Source organism: Protopterus annectens, chromosome 16.part0 (assembly GCF_019279795.1).
Source record: "Protopterus annectens isolate FY-2018-M chromosome 16.part0, PAN1.0, whole genome shotgun sequence".
Classification (NCBI taxonomy): Eukaryota; Metazoa; Chordata; order Ceratodontiformes; family Protopteridae; genus Protopterus; species Protopterus annectens.
Window position 1 is genome coordinate 225,422,468 of NC_056750.1, and position 21,207 is coordinate 225,443,674.

The window sequence follows — 21,207 nt, forward strand, 5'->3', positions numbered from 1 at the left end:
AGTAGTCTAGTTACCAACTAGATGAAAAGCACTTTATCTGACTGTGTTTGTTGGCATGTTATTATTTTATTAAAGTTCTGTGGTTTCCGCACCTGGTTCTCGGCTTCGTTTTGTAGTTCCACATATGTTAAGCAAGTTTAACTTCTCATCCCATGTTGACCTGTGCTGTCTATATCCCCTTGGAATGATACCAACTTTTTAGCAAAAAAGTGCAACTATTTATCTTTGCTTTCCACCTAGGCATCATTTGAGTTGAAGGAAAGATTCCACTCAGAAAGAGTGTCTTGCCTAAATTTGTCACATACACGGAAAGTTCTGACATGCTTCCCTGCATATCTGTTAGGGTACTGTGTCTTAAGTTAATCATCCTACTTGGCCAGCCTCCATGTCATAGTCATGTTTGTCAGGTGAAAGGGTCTTTAGGACCACTGTGACATCTGAGATCCTGGTACCTGAAAGACAAAACACTGTAACCCCTTTATTTGTCCAGCCTTGAGTGGAAAGTCAATAGGCATCTGTCACTAGATCATTTTTATTACTACTGTGGTTAGGAGTGACAGATTTGAAGTGGTTTGTGTCAAGGTGACTCTTTGCTGGCAGACTGCATGAAGGAGCTGAAGAGTTTGACTTGCTCTGCGACCTAGTATTCTTTGTTCTTGGAGGCTTTGGTAGGGCCTCAACATAAGTCAGTTTAGTGAGATTTAAATCTGACTTTAGTGATGGTGTGCACTGCTTACAGGGCATGTTCATTTGTGAGAATGAAGTCTCTAGATTAGTTAAGTATTTACACCTCTCACAGACAAGAATTGTTTATGCTGAGTAGGAGTTTGTTGCCTGTCAGCATGAATCATTTGGTACACTGCCTTATAAAACCTGGTGCCACCAGAATGGCAATGTCCAGTGACTGATGAGTTAAACAGAATGAACTATGGACATCTAAGTGAGTAAATTATAAGGTGGTGTTTTTTTAATAGCAGGAAAGATGGAGGGCTTTATAAGAAGTACCATTTTTGCAGGCATCCAGACAAATTATAGCAGGATACACAAAATAAGCAGAAAGATTTGTATTTTGAAAGGGTATATCTGTGGAGACGCTGTTGTGTCTTTCGGCTTTTCCCAGTTAGGGGGTCGCCACAGTAGAACTCTGGTCTGCTAATGATTGGCAGTTGATTTTTACGTACCGAGTTGCCAGCCCTGACGCACAACCTTCAACGAAGGTATGCGCATTCACGTATGTCTCCATGCAGAAGACGCTCTAGCTGAGAATCAAACTGGACAGCATCTCACTGTCAGGTGACAATGCTACCACAGCACCACCATGCTATATTAATAACAAGAGATACGGAGACTCACTATAATAGGTAAGGCTTAGCTGCCACCACTCGGTGGTGCTTATTGGCTAAAACAACATTGAAATGTGAGAAGTGGTGAAGGTAAGTGTGCAAATGCAAGTCAAAAACAATTGCATCTGTTCAGTGCATGTTGCTGTGGTTTTGTTAAATCCATTGCTTAGCTTGTCTCCATGTAGCCTCACCTTATTTATAACTGACAAAAACACAAGGAAAAAGCCCTCAGCAGAGTACACTACCCAACATCAGCACACTTTTCATTTCCTGAATAACAATCACTGGACTAGAAATACTCTAGCCTTCTCTTCTGATGCCAGAGAAAACAAACAAAAAAAAACAATAAAACCAATTTCCAGCAAAATCATTAAAACAGTTAAAATCAGGGCAGCAATAGCTGTGTGCTTGATGTTAAGCATAAAGCAGATTAAAAACAGATAAAAGTCATTTAACCTAGATTCAATCAAATATAAACTGATCAAATGTATGGGTTGCTTAGCTCAGACTGCAGCTTCCTGCAGCAAACCAAAGCAATTCAAATAAGGCCCCAGGACCCAAAAAGCCTTTCAGGTAATGGATATAAATGCCTTTCTACTCAGTCCTTAGGTTTATTATGAATTTCCATAACTGTGTCTTAGAAAAGTGTTCCTCTCTGTCTTTATTGGGTCATTTGCTTTGCTTATACCACCTATTCTAAAGCCTGGCAAACCCACTGATTTTCTTGAGAATTCTTTCTTTAATAACCCTTCTAAATCCAGACCTAAACATATTTATGTGTAAATGGGTCCAGCATTTACAGCCTTATCTTGTCACACTGACAAGTAAAGATCAACTAGCCTTTATAAAAGTAAGCACCTTTAGGGTTGAATGCTTAAAGTGGCCCTATGGAAGAAATCAGTCAGTAAGATATCAAAACATGGTGATGTGCTTTTGATATATGCAGAAAAAGATTTTAATTGCAATACATGGTCATTTCTTTCTGTATCACTATTAAAATACAACTTACCATCATCCTAAATACACGTTTTTCAAAGCAATTATATTGGTTCCATCATGGTAGTCATACATGATAACCCCATTCTATCTTCTTTATTACAAATTAAAAGAGGAGTAAGACAGAGGTGCTATATCACCCCCATTTTATTTGTTTTTGCGACCTCACTGAAAATTTGCAAAAGCTGTGGTGGTACAGCAGTAGCGTTGTTGTCTCACAGCAAGAGGTTCTCCTTTTCGATTCTCGGCTGGAGATCCTTCTGTGTGGAGTCTGCATGTCCTCCCCATGGTCGAGTAGCCTCCGAAAGGCATGCATGAATGGGCGTGCCTTCACTGATGGTTGGGCATCGGGCTGGCAACTCGGCACCACAAAAATCTACTGCCAATCAATAGCAGACCAGAGTTCGGCTGTGGCTACCTCTAACCAGGAAAAGCCGAAAAGACCAGCAACAACAACTAAATTAGCCCAAACAGTAGGTAACAGTCAGATTTCTCTTTTTGCTGATGACTAAGTGATGGTTTAATAAATATGTTTCTTGTTTAAAAGGGGGCAGGAACTGAATAGTTTATGTATTGCTGCTTAGGTTATATGATCTATAGCAATATATGTGAAGTATAATGTTTGTTAATGTTAATCTGTTAATGCAGTTTGATTACTTTTGTATAAATGTAAATTTGTCTATGTCACAAGTGATAATTCAATACGGGTGTTTAAAAACTTATTAGATAATTTTCTTAAAGAATCTATCTCTAAGCACTGTCCCACTTTAAGACTTAGTTCTCAGGATATCTTTGGAAATAAAATTATCCTGTAAGAAGTCCACATCTTCAAAAACGTCTGTTGCACTTACATATTTCTTCACTCTTTGGTTAAATATTTTTGCATCCCCCCGGGAATCACGTCTGTGGCTCTGCGCAACAGGCACACAGGAAAATAATTTTCTTGGGTGGTGAAAGCCAGGGCACCTTTTGGCTAGGCTTATATAGGCCCTAAGGCCAATAGCCTAGAACCTATGAGCCTATGATATTCGCAGACTTGTAAGGTTACCATAGGACCCCAGTCTAAGAGGGAAGCCAGAACAGGGGATGAAGGTACCTGTAGTGGACACTGTGGCACTCATGGTCACAGAGGCCACAATGTACCCTCATGGCTGTCTAAATGATAGTCAATCTGGGGAAGCTCTTGTCTCTGAGCTGGTGGATCTCGCATGGATGAGAGAATGAGCTTGATTCTAGTTGAAGGATGTTTTATATTCAGCAAGCATGGCAGTGAAAAGGATTTTGATAACAGCTACCCCATAAGTCAGGTGTTGACAAGTTAAGAATGGCTAACATCAAATTGTAGTGAACTGATAATGGGGTTCACCTGCTTATGGTTATGGTCATCTGAGGATCCCCATTCAGTTTAATTTATAATTCTTACCATTTACTGATAAATCTGGATGGTGAGTTCCATCTTTGACACTAACAGAAATAATGACATATGTAAAATAGGTAATGTAAGAGTATGGTAGGTAAAGGAGTAACGTTTGAAGGAAGAGTTTGTACGGAGGGAGCTGACTGAGAAGGAGTGGTATAGTTATTTAGTAGAAATGTATGCTTATTGAGTCGAGATCAGTGTTTAATATCTAACAGAATCATATATACCCCTGCCTAATGCATACACTGTTTGCACCTCCAAAAATATCTTCTGATGCAACATGGACCACATTTCTTTCTCTTTCTTAAAGTAATCCCCCCCCATACACCTAATAGTGTGTTCTGTCCCAGTTTTGAAACCATTGATCTGCCTTTAAATACTTTCATGTCACAAGAAAAGTCACCTTTGAAATATTTGATTCACTTGTATAGCTCCTAAATATTTCTGTTCTATTGCATCATTCCTTTAAATATAACATAGTGATGATTGCTGTGGTGTCTGTTAATGTAATGCTCTTAACAGGCCAGGCATTTCTTCCTTCCTGGTATACTTAAATACATGTGCTATCATGTGCTGAATCCCCTCACATAACATCTGGAAATATCCGTATAATTGTAGGTGCCTTGGAGTATTGTGAAATAGTTTACCACTGTAAACTGTTGTAAAATAGTTTACAACAGTAATAATGGGCCTCAGTGGCCACTGTTATAAAATGGCAAAGATTAATTGTGTGTCTATTTGCATTCCCAAAAGGTGTGTTTCTTACAGTCCTCACAGTTAAAAGTTCATTAATGCTTAATTTGTAGTTATGAGTAAAGCCACTGACTATAAGTACTTAGCACCGCATGACTTCTTTACTGCAGGGAAGTGACACCATCTGCTGACACACAGTCAGTATTTGTAAACAGACTTCTGTTAATTCTTACACACTGTGGGACTCAGAGCGCAAAAATACACAGCAGAATCAGACAGCCTTAGCCTTGACAGAGTGAGTGGGAAGCTTTTGTTCCCTTTATGTAGCACAACCGATGCTCTTCCACGGATCCTAGCAGGATAGTTCTCAGGTTGTGAGATTTCTTGAAGTAAAAATTCAGGATGTCTGTGTAAATCCTGCACATACCAGAACAGGTTAGGATAGCCACCTGTATCATAACGGCAGTCTAAGGTAACAGTTTGTCCTTCATACGCAGTTATAGAAGCAACTGTCTGGTTCACAGATTCACCACAACAGATTTCTGTATGGAAAAAAGGAACAACAAAAAAAAAATGTCACTACATAACTTCATAAGATATTAAAGGCAAACAGAACTAAATACAAAAAACATTTATAAATTCAGAGTTAAACATGCAAAAATAAAAGCTCTTCTACATAGCTTTGCATTAAATAGCTCTTACCATATGGCAGCAAAAAAAGTATGTAAGCAGAAAAAATCCACATAGTCATGTTATATCTGTGCAGGTTTCCACCACAAATAGTTTATGAGAATCTGCACACATTCAAGTGCATAACCTTCCTGTATTACTGCAGTAAAAAGCTAGAAGTGTTTAATGAGAAGAGAAAATGGGGAGGGGGCCTGAGGCAGGAAGGGGCAGGGATTAAAAATCTTGTCATGTGATTTCCCAATAAACTGAAAACATTGCTGTAAACCATACGTGCAGCCACGGATAGTCAGTAGACAGGTGTATTTCGCTTCTCACTTTGTTTATGTTGGTTAAACTTGAGAGGGTTATTATTACCTCCTGCTAAAGGTCTAGCCAGGAGTACTCTGTGGTTGTAACAGGTTACATTTATCTCTGAGCATCTCTCAAAAACATTATAACTTATACACCATTCTACTTTATTTCTAATTATTGCATTTGCTTTCGGTTTTAAACCAGAATGCATTACATTAAAACATTCATTATATCAAAAGACTACAAAAATGTTCTATTTATTGAAAGAAGGACTTTACCTTTCTGTATAAATTACTTTACTACACTATATGATCACTGTGTTCAAGAGGTTTAAGAACTATTTTAGCACCATAAGTAACTTTAAACTCTCGTGATCAGAAAAAAATGGTTTTGCATATTTGTTAAAACAGTTGTGCATATAAACAGTGCTACTTAATTACAGGAAATATAATACCGTTTGTAAATGTATTAGGCAAATAAGCACCTAACTACTTTCAGATAATCAAAGCACACCAAGTTATTTTTAGGGGACACACTCCCCAGTATCACTAAATGTAGAGGGTACCCTCACGTCTCCACTTATTCTTTTTGTAGTTATGCAAATTTGGAGTAAGACCAAGGTCATGCCTGTGTGAAAACAGGTAGTATTCCTTTCTGTTAGCCACAGTAGAGTAAGAATGATTAAGTTAACCATGAATGAGGCTGCCATATTGATGAGAGCATGTTTGGGGGTTGCCTCCCTGAAAAAAATAGCTAAATCAGTTGTGCATTGTCAGGAATTTAAATGTTTTCTATTAAAAAAAAAATGTTTCATAAAACACATGGCTGCTTAGCTAAAATGAGTAAGGCTGTGTTTTTTATTCTCTCTTGCTGGGTTTGAATCCCTCTGTTGTTACACACAAGCCACCATCCATATGACCTAGGTCTGATTCCTTCCATTTCTACTTGCAAACTCTATGACCCTATACAAATTAATTACACAAACAGTGTTCCTTTAAAGGTACACAAATGTCTAGAGGACTTCAGTGATGAAAAAAAAAAAACACAGCCTGTATGTGAACCACTACACAGACTGTCTTCTAAAGATTTGTTAAAGACTGACTCAACAGTAGGTTTTATTTGTATATTAATATAAAGAGGAGTATATATTTTTGGACAAGAATAACAGTATGAAGAAACATAGGGAAGTGCAGTCTAATTCAATGCTTTTGTTGTTTCACATAGTAGTCAGATTTGAAAATCTTTGATTTGTATGTTTAATAAAACTAGAACAATAATTTTTGCTATGTATTATTCATCCAAATATAATTATGGCAATAAAGTGGAAACATTAAATGTGCCTTCAAATCATATGTCTATAATCTTTCTTAAAAGATAAGACTATAGTTCTGAAAACAACCATTTTTTTGTTTTGCTCCAGCTGGAAGTAGCTGAAAATAATGTTTACTATTCTTATTTATACAAGGGTCTGCATTTGTAGATATGTTTACCTTTTTAAATGCATATTTAGGTGGGAAGAATTGTACATACAAAGTGAAACCACACTTGGGGTAACTCCCAAAGGTAATATGGCATGTACACCTCTCTGTACATCAGGGTAACTTTTAGGTATTCAACAACAGTCCTAATGTGGTGCTGTACTATGCTCTAGCATGAAGACGTGGAGCACCACATAAGGCTGGCTCAACGGTCCTGCTGAATGCAAGTAGTCTGGGGAAGATGTATATGCTAATTAGCCATGTGCTCTTTCCCTTGGAACTGCTCTCAAGGAGGCATCTACATGTTAAGTGATTCAAGAAATTACTTATTTATGTAGAGCAGCACAACTGTGCCCACCATGTAGAAGTACCACAATGACACAGCCATCAGTACAGAGATCAGTAGAGTGTTTGTGTGTGTGTGTGTGTGTGTGTGTGTGTGTGTGTGTGTGTGTGTGTGTGTGCGTGGGGAGGGCACTAGACACCAAGTACTGCTATGCTTTTACGTACCATAATGTCATCGGTATCAGTAAGAGGATGGGGAGGGAACACTAAATGCCAGGGATTTCTACATTTATGTACCATAGTGTCACATACAGTAGTACAGGGATCAGGAGTGGTGGGGCATGAGACATCATACAGTCAACAAATGTGCATTAACAGCATATAAATTCTTATGGCGATTGAGGTGTAGGGGGTGGAACACACTAGCCACAAGGACATACTTGATAAGTGCTGTAATATCACTTTAGCTATTATGGGGATCAGGGAAGGGGAGAACCATGGGATGGCACACAGGGCAGGGACAGTTACAGGGAATATGTGTATGTGTTTGTGTTTTATGTTCTTTTGTGTATGACTGGGGGAATGCCAGTGCCTATACAAGCAGCAGTTTACTACTGTGACTTGCAGATTAGCAAAGACTGGCACATCGCATTGGTAACTGGGATTCAGAGACATACAAATTAGTTGATAATGAGGTCTTTCCTCATTGTAACTAGCATGTCACTGAAACACAAAATACTACATCATGGGAGCAGCTATGACCTTTACTGAACTCCTGAGACTGTATTTTTGGGTTCTAGTATGAAATGCTGGGCAGAAAAGCAGTAAGCAACCAAAATACAAAAAAAAAAATGTTTGAAACAGAAAAGGATGACAAATAATCTGCACATGTTATTTTCAGTAAACAGCCTCCCCCCTGCACCTACCCAGTGTGGGACAGGCCCCTCGAAACTTATATGCACAAACTCCATGGTTGCAAAAATATGAAGAAAAGAGAAGGGATAGATCACCCACTACATGGGAATTAATCCTGACACACATTTAAAAAATGTCACAAGAGCCGTGATTTCTATGGAAAACAGTGACCAGCATTTTGTTCCCCGATATCTTGTGCTTTGGGCATTCAGTGCTCAGGGAATATCTCCTCAGCCACCTGTAGATGTATTATATTCCTGACACCAGAATTACACCTGCACAGTAATTTGCATTCTATAGTCATACCGTTAAAAATTAAAAACAAAAAAAGAAAGCTTAGTCAGTCTTTGATAGATTAGGTTCAACATTAGTTCCATCTACAGACAAACATCTGCATTTTAATACCCTTAGTTGTATCACCCACAATGGTGGGGCATTCTGCTAACATTTTTTTATGAAAGTCCTGCAGTTGATATCTGCACTTTGTCCTACAAGGCATACATTTTTCCTGCCAAATGGGCACTTTTGCCTTCTTGAATGCATTAAATATATTTCAAATGAAAATAACACAGATACCAGAATTTCATTGTATTTTACACATAGAATTTCAAAATATTATGGAAAAATGTATATTTTACAATGTTCTGATTACAGATATATATATGTATATATATATATATATATATATATATATATATATATATATATATATATATATATATAAACAAGAGAAAGAGAAACATAGAAGAATGTTTCTATAACCTTCTTTCTTATTGTTTTTAGCCAGCTTGACACTTGACATTATCCTTCAACCATCCTTTCCCCTTATATGTTGGTTGATACCTGGTTGATTTGTTGACTGATTGGCTGACTGGCTGCTGGCTGACTGGCTGACTCGTTGACTGGGAGGCCCAATTAAACAGAATACATTTGCATAGGAGGCCTGGGTCACAAAGCTCCAGACAGACAAGGCAGAGGAAAAAAAGTAAATAATATCAACATAATGTAATGCATGTAGTAGTATGATTACAATCCAGAACTATAAAAAAGGATATAAATATGTTGACATCCCTAGAGGAAGACTGCTTAACAAAATCTTTTTAACTAATCCCAATCACCATTAAGATATGATCTCACAAAAGGGATGAACAGCAGATACTGCTTGCCAAAAAAGAACAGTAGCAAAAAGTACAACAAGCAGACGGTGTGCAAAATGAAGTATCTAACAATTTTTGTAGCTGTTACTTCTACACAGGCAAAAATTCTGCTTGCTGTCTAAGTGCTTTACATGCTTTTATAGGCCATCTAAGCTGATAAAACACTTCATGCTTCCACTGTTTTTGTTCTGTAGCTGGTAGTTCATGGAGCACATTTGTGCTCCAGACAATTATGATTAGCTTCCCAATCATAACCAGATTGATGTGTTCCTGAAATGGATGCCAAGATTCATGTTAAGAGCAGATGTCATTGTTTCCAAGTCTCAAACACATAAAACAAGGGATTATGATCAGGTTGTCAATCATAACTTGCTTATTATGTGCTCAAGGCATGGATGCTAAGATATTCGCCTTGAGAGTAAAGCTAGAGAAGTGACATCCATGTTGAGAGCATAATAATTAAAGGTTATAATCACAGAGCAGAGCCCCCCTGCTAGGAGTGTGAAGGTAAGTTATTATTGTGTTTTTTTTTTACATGGTCAACATTTTGTATGTCGATCATTTGGTCTCGGCCATATGGTCTTCGACATTCTGAAATGTCGACCACGTGAAGTAGACCCACACTAATATAATATATTAGTATAAAAACAACCTTCTTCCTCATTTGGCACCTGTACCTGTACTGCACAACCCTCAAAACAGATGCATGACTACCAACTCACTATAACCGTGCCTGTCTCACTCTTAATTCACTAACACCTTCATATCTTACCGGGTAGTAAGGAACTGACACCAAAAGAAGCTCTCACTTTAATGATACCATAGTACTAATGTATACTCGTCTACCTCTTCAGCCAACACATGTGCTTATTAAAACTGTCTTTAAGGGAAAGAGATGTAGGACAAGCCCAGAATCATATAGACCCTTAAGACTACTTTCATGTTGTGGAAAAATAATGGAGAAGGTAATATTGGATAGGTTATTGTCAGAACTGGATAGGATGGGACTTGAAACCATATATCAGCATGCATATATTGAAAATAGATCTATTACCACCTATAACATGATGTTCTATTTCAATATAATAACAGCTATGAATGGAAAATTGTGCTGTGATGTAATTTATATAGATTTAACTTCAGCATTTGACAGGGTCATACACAAAACACTGATCAATAAATTAGTACAACTAGGTATTGATTTACTCTTGATAAGATGGATAGTTGCATGTTTACAAATAGGACATGGCAAGTATCATACAGCAACTGGACAGGTGAAATCCTTGCTTACAGTCAGGGTGTTCCACAGGACTCTGTCCTAGGCCCTTACTTGTTTAGATTGTATCTTTCAGACCTAACTTTTTCATCTGAGGTGTTCTACAGTCTATATGCTGATGACCTGAAATTGGGTAAACTTATTACAAGTGTTACAAATAAGGCATGTCTGCAAAATAACTTGATTAAATTGACCATTTGGGCACAGGAGAATAATATGCTGATAAATATATCAAAAACTAAGCATATGAGATACGGGAGACATAAAGTGAAAGGTCAATATATAATGCAGCACAGAGTGATTGAAACTGTAGACTAATTTACATATATGGGTATATGGGTAGATTCAGCTATGAGTTTTTCTAATCATATCAACCAATTGGTTAATGATAGTTATAGAACTATAGGCTGTATAAAAAGATTTATAAAGTCTAGGAAATTAAAAATAATGAAGTCATTGTTTGTTAGTTACATTAGACCCAAGTGTTAGTTACATTAGACCCAAACTTGATTATGGAATAACAATATGGAAACCCTTTGAGAAAACAAGCATGAGTAAACTGGAAGGAGTACAGCAGAAATATACCAAGGGCATCCATGGATTTGAAAATCTAAGTTATTATGAAAGACTAAAATACCTGAACTTGTACAGTGTCTCTTACAGATATTTAAGAGGAGATCTTATTCAGGTATATAGGGCATTTAGAGACAGCTATCTCTGGGAATGTTTGGGGTTAACAAAAAGTACTAGAGAATCATCAGACAACCCATGTAGGAGATTCTGTAGGAATGAGAAGTGTACTAATTGGTTCTCTGACAGAGTAGCCGATGCATGGAACAGACTACCAAATTACATTAAAACAAATACTAGCTTAGATATTTTTAAGAACAGCCTGGATACTTATTATGGGAACAAGTGTTTTGGTATATTGGCAAGCTAGAAGGGCATATATGCCCGTGCTTGAAATATTTGTATGTATGTATGTATGGAACACTTACTATTATTTATTTTCCTCTCTAATGTCCGTCCATAACATTCTCATCTCTCTAATAATATAAACTCTCTCTCCATGTCCTTAATTTTCCCTCCCGCTCATTACTCCTCCTAGTCTCATTATATTACTCTGGTTTGGCAGTAGAATACGCTATTTCTTGCTGCATTTATTATTAGAAATATAGTCAGTATTTTGAATAACTATATATTACTTTACCTGACATAGGCTATCCACTCCTGCAGTGCTTCTTTCAACTTGCAGCACATATTATATTCTTGATTATAGTTTATCCAAGTGATATTCTATAAATGTATCTCCATCTGTTTGTGCTTCATCAGCTACTCTGTCTGATCTGTGGACACAGGTTGACTGCAACCTATCCTTCGACCACCACATTTCCACTGTGGTCAGGAAGTCCTTCTATGTGGCACATCTCATTACCAAGGGTATTGCATCCAGGAAGAAAGAGGTCATCATCTCTCTCTACTCTTCCCTCATTAGGCCAATCATCGAGTATAATGCACTACTTGGCATGTACCTCACTAGACACCTGCAACAACTGGAGGGGCCACAAAATTACCTCATGAAGAGTATCCTAGGCCTTAAACACATGTTGTACATGGACAGACTCAAAAAACTCCAGCTATTCTGTCTCATATGGTCTACGAAAAAGTGATCTCTGCTTAACTTACAAAGCCATGTCTGGCCCAGCTCTTTTAGAAATGTTACATCTAAAGAAATCCCAATCCCTCTACACCACATGCTCCAGAGACCTCAACCTCATTACCACAATCAACAGAACATGCTGGAGGGACAGGACAGGTTCATAACCCAGAGACTGGCCATGCTCTGGAACAGACTTCCCATACATGTCAAGCAGAGCACCTCACTGGCCCTCTTCAAGAGAAATCTATAGGAAATAGAAAAATTCACCCCAGGGATCACTCCAGTGGCTCTACTTGATAGAGGCACTGGGAACTAACATTGGGCTGCATGATACTAGGGCACTTCTATGGGCTAGGCTTGTAAAGGCACCAGGGCCATTAGCCTAGTACACACCTATGAACCTGTGAACCTATGTAGGGATTTTCTTCCCATGTATATAGTTTACTTATCAACTATTGCCAAGTGTCTTTGTATGTTTTGTGGACCCTTTTCCCCAACTTATTATAAAATACTTAATCTGTTGAAAGACTTTTTTCCCCTTGAATGTAATTACCCATCAACTATTGTTTAAATGTTTTTGAATCTGTTGTGGAAATTTTCTCCCTGTGCCTCCACTGAAAATGGGTCATTGGATCAGTTGGATTTTCCCGGTTACTAAAGGACAAATAAAAATAAACAAATAAATAAATTATTATTACTGTTATTGATTCATTGCTCTCTACACATAACACTTTGCTATTTATAACACTTGCTATCATGTTTGTCTGCTGCCCTTTAGATTTGTCTGAGCTGAGACTTAAACAGGTCCATTTGGGTCAGTGCTCTGCCTAGGTTACCAAATTGAATAAATAAATACATATATAGATAAAAATCTCTTATTTATAACAGACAAAACACAGGGAAAAAAACAAAATAGAACCCATTGGCAAACAGCAGCACACGTTTCTTCTGCTGAGCAGCAATCACTGGTCTAGAAATTCTTCTGTCTTCTCTTCTGACACCAGAGAGAGAGAGAGAGAGAGAGGAAAAAAAAAAACAAAGGTAAACTTAACTTCCAGCAAGGTCACAAAAACAATTAAAATCAGTGAGCTATATCTGTTTTCTCAATATTAAGCAGAAATCAGATTAAAAAGCAGATAAAATTAATTAAGCCCACCTGTTCTTGAGAGCAGTATAGTGACAATCCAGCATATTCTGGACACAGGAGTAGTTAGCTGCCTAGCTCACCTTGTAGCTTTTTGCAGTAAATCAGAGACTACCACAGCTAAACTGTGTTATTTTGTAACAGACTAAAGAAGAATGAAAACTCAGTTCCCATTAGCAATACACTTTTCTTCTCCTGAATAGCAGTCACTTGTCTAGAAATGACTGTGGTCTTCATGTATGCCACTACAGAAAGATGAGCCAAATGAATTCCAGCAAGATCACTAAAACAGTTACAATGAGTATAGCAATAGCTATGTACTTGATATTAAGCAGAAAACAGATAAAGCATGCATACATACATGCATACATAAATACATAAATAAATAAATAAATAAATAAATAAATAAAATAAAGTTAACCCAGATCTTCTTTGGCTGTATATAGTTAATCTTGCTTAAAGTGAACCCAGTTAGGAGTGTTTAGCTCAGACTGTAGCGTCTTTAGCAAATTAAAGCAACTCAAATAAGGCCCAGGCCCAGGTAGTGTTTCTAGCAAGGTATGCAACATTTTCCACCTTAAATCATAGGTTTATTATGAATTGCCTATAATCAGTTTTAAGGAAAGTGTTCCCCTCTGCCTTTACGGAGTCATTTGCTTATAACAACTACTGTAAACTGTGACAAAGCCATGGATTCCCTTGATGATTTTTGTCTAATATCCATTGTAAATACAGACTACAAAACATTTTGAGTACATTTTCCAGCATTTCCACCCTTATCGTCTAACACTAATCAACAAAGATCAAGCAGACTTTAAAAAGTAAGTACCTTTAGATTAATATACTTAATGTGGTCTATAGACAAAATCAGCCAAAAAACACAAAACACAAAATTCTGTGCTTTAAAAAGATCTTGATTTCAATAAGTGGCCATATCCTTCTTCAGCACTTTTAAATAAAACTTCCTTAATCCCAGCTTTTCAAACCATTTATATAGGGTCCGCCATGACTGCCAAGCTTGACCTTATTCTATCTCCTCCATTACAAATTAAAATAAGAGCGAGACAATGGAGCCATCTGCCACCATTCTATTTGCTTTTGCAATAGAGTCCACAACAACCTTTTTAAAAAAAATTGTAAATGGCATTGAAAGTGGAATCTGCCCAGCCAGTAGGATGATGACTTGATAATTTTCTTAAAGAACCCGTCTCAAAACATTGCCCTAGTTTCAGACTTACTTGCTAGTTAGTAGGAGATTCTGAATATAAAATTAGCCAAGGTAAGTCAGTATTAGTCTCTGTGATGTTCACATCCTGTAAACACTTGTATAGCACTTGTGCAAGCTCACTCTCTAGTAAGCATTTACGCATAAGTCTAATAACTACACTTTTCAAGTTGCATATCTCAGTAGGGATGCAATGCAATGCATCCTCTCCTATCTTCACAATTAGCTGTCTGGCCACAATAAACTCTACCTACTAAACTCAAAATATTCTTGTCAAAATACATACTATAAAAACCCAGAATTCCTGTATCTTATAAGACATTTCTATGAGATAACAATCTAATCTTCTACATAATGGGACTGGGAAGTTATGAAATTTATCTAGCTGCCTGATAGGCCAAGAACACCATTTTCATTGTTTCATATCTCAAAATCACCGGGAGGCCTTGGAATACCTTCTTTTTATATCTCTTTAAATACGTATCACTGCAAGATTGCCTTGCATTGTTGGCAAGCTAACACTACAGAATCATTGCTTAGCCTCTTTTTACAGGCCATAAGTGCAGCTTTAGTGAACTAAAGATATGCAATATCTGTTTTTCCTCTTGCAAAGCCTCTTCTTAAAGCTTTCTGTCTTGCCCTGTTTAAGCACTGCAAGCATAAAAGCACTTCTCTGTATATGAATCTGAGGTAGCTAACATTATAACAGGCATTTTATGAAGCTGATCCAAACAGATTATGGTCATTCTTGTTATTCATCTTGGACAGAATGACCAAACCTCCTTCATTCTTTGATATATTCCCATTAGATACATGGTAGTCTTTGCATATTTAGTTATGAATACATATTTTGTATACGTCCTCCAACTCACTTGACAAAATTTCACAGGCTAATGAAGTTTCTTAATTAGACTACTAATATATTCTAATTACTCAGTATCTTAAGTGCAAATTATTATGAGCTTTAAATATTATTAAAATGCATCCTTTAGTTGAGCATTTTATTAAGGTACTGCAGGGCACATTACAGATGCAGCAGGACTTATCAAAAGTCTGTGCTATTCTATTAAATATATACTTCAGCCTAAGTCTTGTAACAAGGGACTGGCATGAGAGAGACAGAGTGAAAGAGAGAGACAGGGACTTTAACTAAAGAAGACAACAAAATACCTGCATGGATGAAAGGGACACAGACAGGGGATGGGGTGGTGGTATGTGCTTGACTATCCCAGGCCAGTGACAGCAGCTCTCAGAAGACACCTTTCTGGGAGGTGGCACCCATCAGGAGGAGGGTGTAAAAATCTCCATCAGTGATATGAGTGAGCACATCAGCTACCAAGGTATGGGTGTTATAGTTTAATATAGAAAGCCTTGGTTGCTCATGTCCCGTATTATCTGCACTGCATTATCTGCACTGCATTGCAGATAGGTTACATGTAGTTTCCAGCCTTTAGGACAGACTTGTAAGGTCTCCATAGAAATCCAGTCTGAGGAGGAAGCCAGATTATCTCAGAACAGGAAATGATCTTGAGTGGGAAATGGGACACGCGGTGCAATGTACCCTTATGGCTGCCTGGATGATGGCAACTCTGGGCAGCTCCTGCCTCCAGGTTGGCAGTTACAGTATGAAAGAATGAATAGGCTTGAGTCCAGTTGGAGAAGGTCTGATGGTCAGCAAGCATAGGGGCAAAAAGGGAACTGAAAACGTCAACCAGGATAGACAAGTTCAGAACAGTTAGTCTCAGTTTACAATGAATTGATGATGGGATTCACCTATTTATGGTTATCTGAAGATTGCCACTTCATTTTGTTTACAATTTTAACCATTTTCTGGCTATTTTGGAAAAAGATTTTTGCTCATGTAACAACTTTAAGATGGAGGTCCAGACTGCACTGACTATACACGTCACCAGTTTTGCTTTAGCTGTAATGGTGTGAGGTTCTTGTGAGCATAGTTCTTCTGTTTTTTTTTTTTTTGAAGACAATAGAGGCCCAAGCTAAGTCATCACATTACATTTTCCAGTTGGGAGTCAACAGGCTTCAGACTCCATATAAGTTTACACTACTAGATGTAAATTTACTCTCTAGTCAGGCACACTGATGCCCCACTCACTAGGCTGAACAAGGAGAAGGTTACTGTTAGCTGCCTGTCGGGTGCCAGGATCCGCCACATAACACAAGCACTCAGGTCACTCCAGAACAAGTACAAATATGACTCTGTCATTGTCCATGTTGGAGTGAATGACCTGAGCTATACCTCCCTGGACTACATGAAAAGAGACATGGAGGAGCTATCTGATCACGTAGCCCAGGCCGGTATGACCCTGACCCTGAGTAGCATCCTGCCCTCACCAAGAATGAAACCACAGTATAGAGAAAAAATTATCAATTTCAACAATTGACTAAGCTTCTGGTATCATTCAAAGGGGATCCAGTGTCTGTTAGCCTGGGATGACATGCTCGACAAGCCACACTGCTTCACTAGAGACGGCTTGCACCTGTCACCCTTAAGCTTTCGAATATTGGCCAAGGCTCTTGCCACTCCTATAGTGCCTTTTTTAGGCAAGGCTCAAAAGACAAACCCACCACCATAAATAGCACAAGTAAATAGACTGAGGGTAAGGCTACTCAATGCCAGAAGTTTAAACCTCAAAATGCATGCACTCGAGGCACTCCTCAGTATGGAGAAAATTGATATATGTGCAGTAACAGAAACCTGGTTTAAGGCTCCAGAGAGCACTCCAGCACTACCAGGCTACAACTCGTACCATACATTTCGGCCACAAAACCCAGACCGAAATACAAAAGGTGGGGGAGTATCCATATTCATCAAGGATACCCACACCTCCAGGTTAGTGGCATGGTACGATGCTTCAGAGATCATCCACATGTAACTAACAATGGGCAAAACTGCTATTCAAATTATAGCTTGCTACAGATCACCCACCATGTCCCAGGACCCTTACTCCGCATTCCTGGAAACACTGGGAAACATAAAGGTCCTACTGAACACCCTGATATCGGGTGATTTCAATTACCCAAACATTAACTGGGAGAACTACTCAAGTACAAATTCCCTTGCCCAACATTTCCTAGAATTTATAAACTCAAACACCCTGGATCAACTGGTCAACACCCCCAACAGAGGTGAGAACATATTGGACCTGGTCATCACAAACATTGGCTACCGGTGTTCCACACTGGAGGTCAACCCCTCGCTGGTTAGATCTGACCATAAACTAATCACTCTGGATATCCACATTCCGCCACCATCCCCGGTCAAAGAAACCTCCATGAAAAACTTTTCAAAAGCAAACTTCACATTATTTAAGACCGAGGTGGGAAGTTTCAAAGCCCCCATGCTACAGGATAACGCTGTCCAAGTTGCAAAATCCTTTACTAATGCACTCTACGGGCACCTACAAGAATGCATGGATCGTGCTATCCCAAACAAAACCAAGACTCACTCCTCCAAGAAAAGGAAACCAGTCTGGTGGACCCCTGCTATAAACAAGCTATACAATAGAAGGAGGAAACTAGTACAGAAAAGAGTAAAATCCCAAGAAGGGAAGACATCCCTGATCAGTATCAGCAAGAAACTACATTCCCTCATAAAATTATCCAAGGCTAGTTTTGAAAGAAAAAATTGCCATGGACTCCAAAGATAACCACAAGGCATTCTTTAGCTATGTCAAGAATCTAAGTGGCAATTCTCAGATCTGCTCGGAGTTAGTGCAGAATGGCACAAAATACACTGAACTGACCGATATAGCCAATGTCCTGGCAGACAGGTTCAGCGCAAACTTCACCCCCCTCTCACCCCTAAAAGAGCCCCTAACTATACCAGAAGAATGTAGTACCCCTGAAATCACAGACACTTAGGGTAAAACAGTCCTTTCCAAAGCCAAAAACACAGCATCAATGGGACCGGACGGTGTCCCAGGCTACATCCTACACAAGCTCAAAGATGAACTAACCCCTCACCTAAACACACTGTTTAAACTCAGCCTCTCCACAGGCTATGTGCCCACAGAGTGGTGCACGGCAATGGTTATTACACTCCACAAAGGTGGAGCCACAACGGACCCCGGGAACTATCGCCCTTTAAGCCTGACTAGCTTGGTCTGCAAAGCTATGGAGCGCATCATCATGGATCTCATTAAAAGAGACATTGGAAACCTCCAAACACTGGACCCTACCCAGTTCAGCTTTGGTAAGGGCAGATCATGCCTCCTAAACCTGGTGGACTTCTTTGAGACAGTTACCATGGCTATAGATGAGGGAAAGGTGGTCCACACAGCCTACCTAGACCTTGCAAAGACCTTCAACACCATTCCCCACTCAGGTATTATAGACAAGCTCACCAGCCTGAACATAAACCTCTAAGTCATGAGATGGGTTGCCAGCTGGCTCATGCACAGAACCCATATGGTATGAGTTGCGGGAGCTAGGTCTGACTCTAAACTGGTTGCAAGTGGCATTCCCCAGGGCTCAGTCCTAGGATCCCTCCTGTTCAGCATATACCTCTCAGAGGTACAGGCAAGCACAGGAAAACTATGGCTGACCAAGTTCACAGACAACTGCAAACTAGGGGCTATAATTGACTCTCTGGCTGACACAGACATCCTCCAAAAGGGTCTAACTGAGACAGATACTTGGTGTCAAAGCCATGGCCTCAAGCTAAATGCCAAAAAGTGCACAGTCATCCACTTTGGAAAAAACAAAATACCCACAAACTACCACATAGGTGGTAGCCCCCTAAATATGGAAGACATAATAAGGGATCTGGGGACCCAAGTAGATAGTAACCTCTCCTTTGATAATCACATTACCAAAGTGGTTAGAAAATCCTTCTATGTGGCCCACCTAATCACAAAAGGGTTTGCATCCAGATCGAAAGAGGTCATTGGGCCCCTCTATGCATCACTCATCAGACCCATCATAGAGTACAACGTCCCATTTGGGATGTACCTTACAAGACACCTGCAACAACTGGAAAGACCACAAAAGTATCTCACCAAGAGGATCACTGGCCTCAAGCAGATGCCCTATGCAGCTCGACTGAAGAAACTCCAGCTGTACTCGGTTTCATACCGCCTACTCAGAGGTGATCTCTGCCTGACATATAAGGCCATGTCCAGCCCAGAACTGATGGACATGCTCCACCTAATGAACACCATATCTCATCGAGCCACACGCTCCAGGGAGCTAAACCTCACCACAACAATAAATAGGACTTGCTGGAGGGATAGATTCCTGTCCCAGACACTTCCCATGCTCTGGAACAAGATTCCAATCTACATTAGGCAGAGCTCCTTGCTAATCCTCTTCAAGAGAAACCTTGACGAGTGGATGGGAAACAGAAAGTTTACCTCGGGGATCACTTCAGTGGCTCTGCTGGACAGAGGCACAGGGAACTAATCTAGGGGGCGGCAAAAGCCAACACATTCCAGCTAGGCTTATAAATGCCTTCTGGCAGATAGCCTAGTACCTACCTATGAACCTATGAACCTATTTACAGACAGTGCTATCATAACAAGCTCTTTATAATCCATGGGATTATATAGATGCAAATATATTTGAGAATGAGAACAAGGCTCCTAGGGATATCATAAAGGTCAGTGACTTCATTGTGGATGTATGCATAATGCCTCCTAGGCAGCTGAAGAAGCCTTAGACAAACAATGATCTATACATTGCATATTAGTTTTAGGAGCCTGTAGGGTTGTGCCAGGGTGACTTTGATTTCTGATGTTGTAGGAAAATGATTCCTTTATTATTCTGGCTGCCAGAGAGGAAACCATGTGGCTGTGTAGTAGTGTAAACATTTGAGAGCATAACATTAGGGTAGATCTTTGTTTGACTAAAAGCCATTTTTTTGTAGTGTTGTGTAATGATATTCATGTGTGTGGGAGTGTGTGATAAACATGTATATTCTGTAGGTGATTGTCTGAATCATTATGGTGTTCCTTTTTTGTGGAATAAGTAGACCCAGAATTACATAACCAAGAAAAAAGAATCTTCAGCATAGATCTACCAACATTAAGAAGCTAACTTAGCACAGTGTAACATGGATTAACCTGTGAGATTCAGTCAGTACGCCACCCACAAAATTCTAGATCCTCTGTAAGTTGGCAAGTTTTAGACAGACTCTGACAAAGATCATTGCATTTGTCCAGGAGTGATAGTATGAGTGCATAAGAAGAGCTGTTAGCCGTTGCACATACAGAAATGTGTTTGATGTTGGTGACATTCTTCAGATGGAACCAAGATGGCATAAGGACTGCTGAAACCTGGTTCTTTAGTGTCAGCATTTCAAATGCTACACTCAAATTCTTATCCTTAGTTTAAAATTCTAACAGATTATCTCAAAGAAGATAAGAGTAGCTAGGTAATGCATTATTCATCAGGTTGTGAATGGCATCCAAGCTCATTTTCTGTGTTAGTAAAGATGGACAATCTGTTCCTAAATAAATGAGGCTTTATACCAGATACCTACTTCCTTATTTGACAAATTGAGCACAGCTTGTATACTGTGAACAAAAGGTAAGCCACTATGGAGCTCTGTGTCACCACACATTCCAAAAGGTATTTCCATGAGATACTTTCCCTAAAGATCATCCTCTGGAAATGA

General features: G+C 39.0%; 1 gene segment (V, D, J or C); it reads right to left on the minus strand.

The window, feature by feature from the left end:
* Positions 1-4,607: 4,607 nt before the first annotated feature.
* Positions 4,608-5,269, minus strand: LOC122790494. The segment is given in 2 exon segments: positions 4,608-4,994; positions 5,155-5,269. Coding segments are annotated over 2 exon segments (369 nt in total).
* Between the last annotated feature and the right edge of the window lie 15,938 nt (positions 5,270-21,207).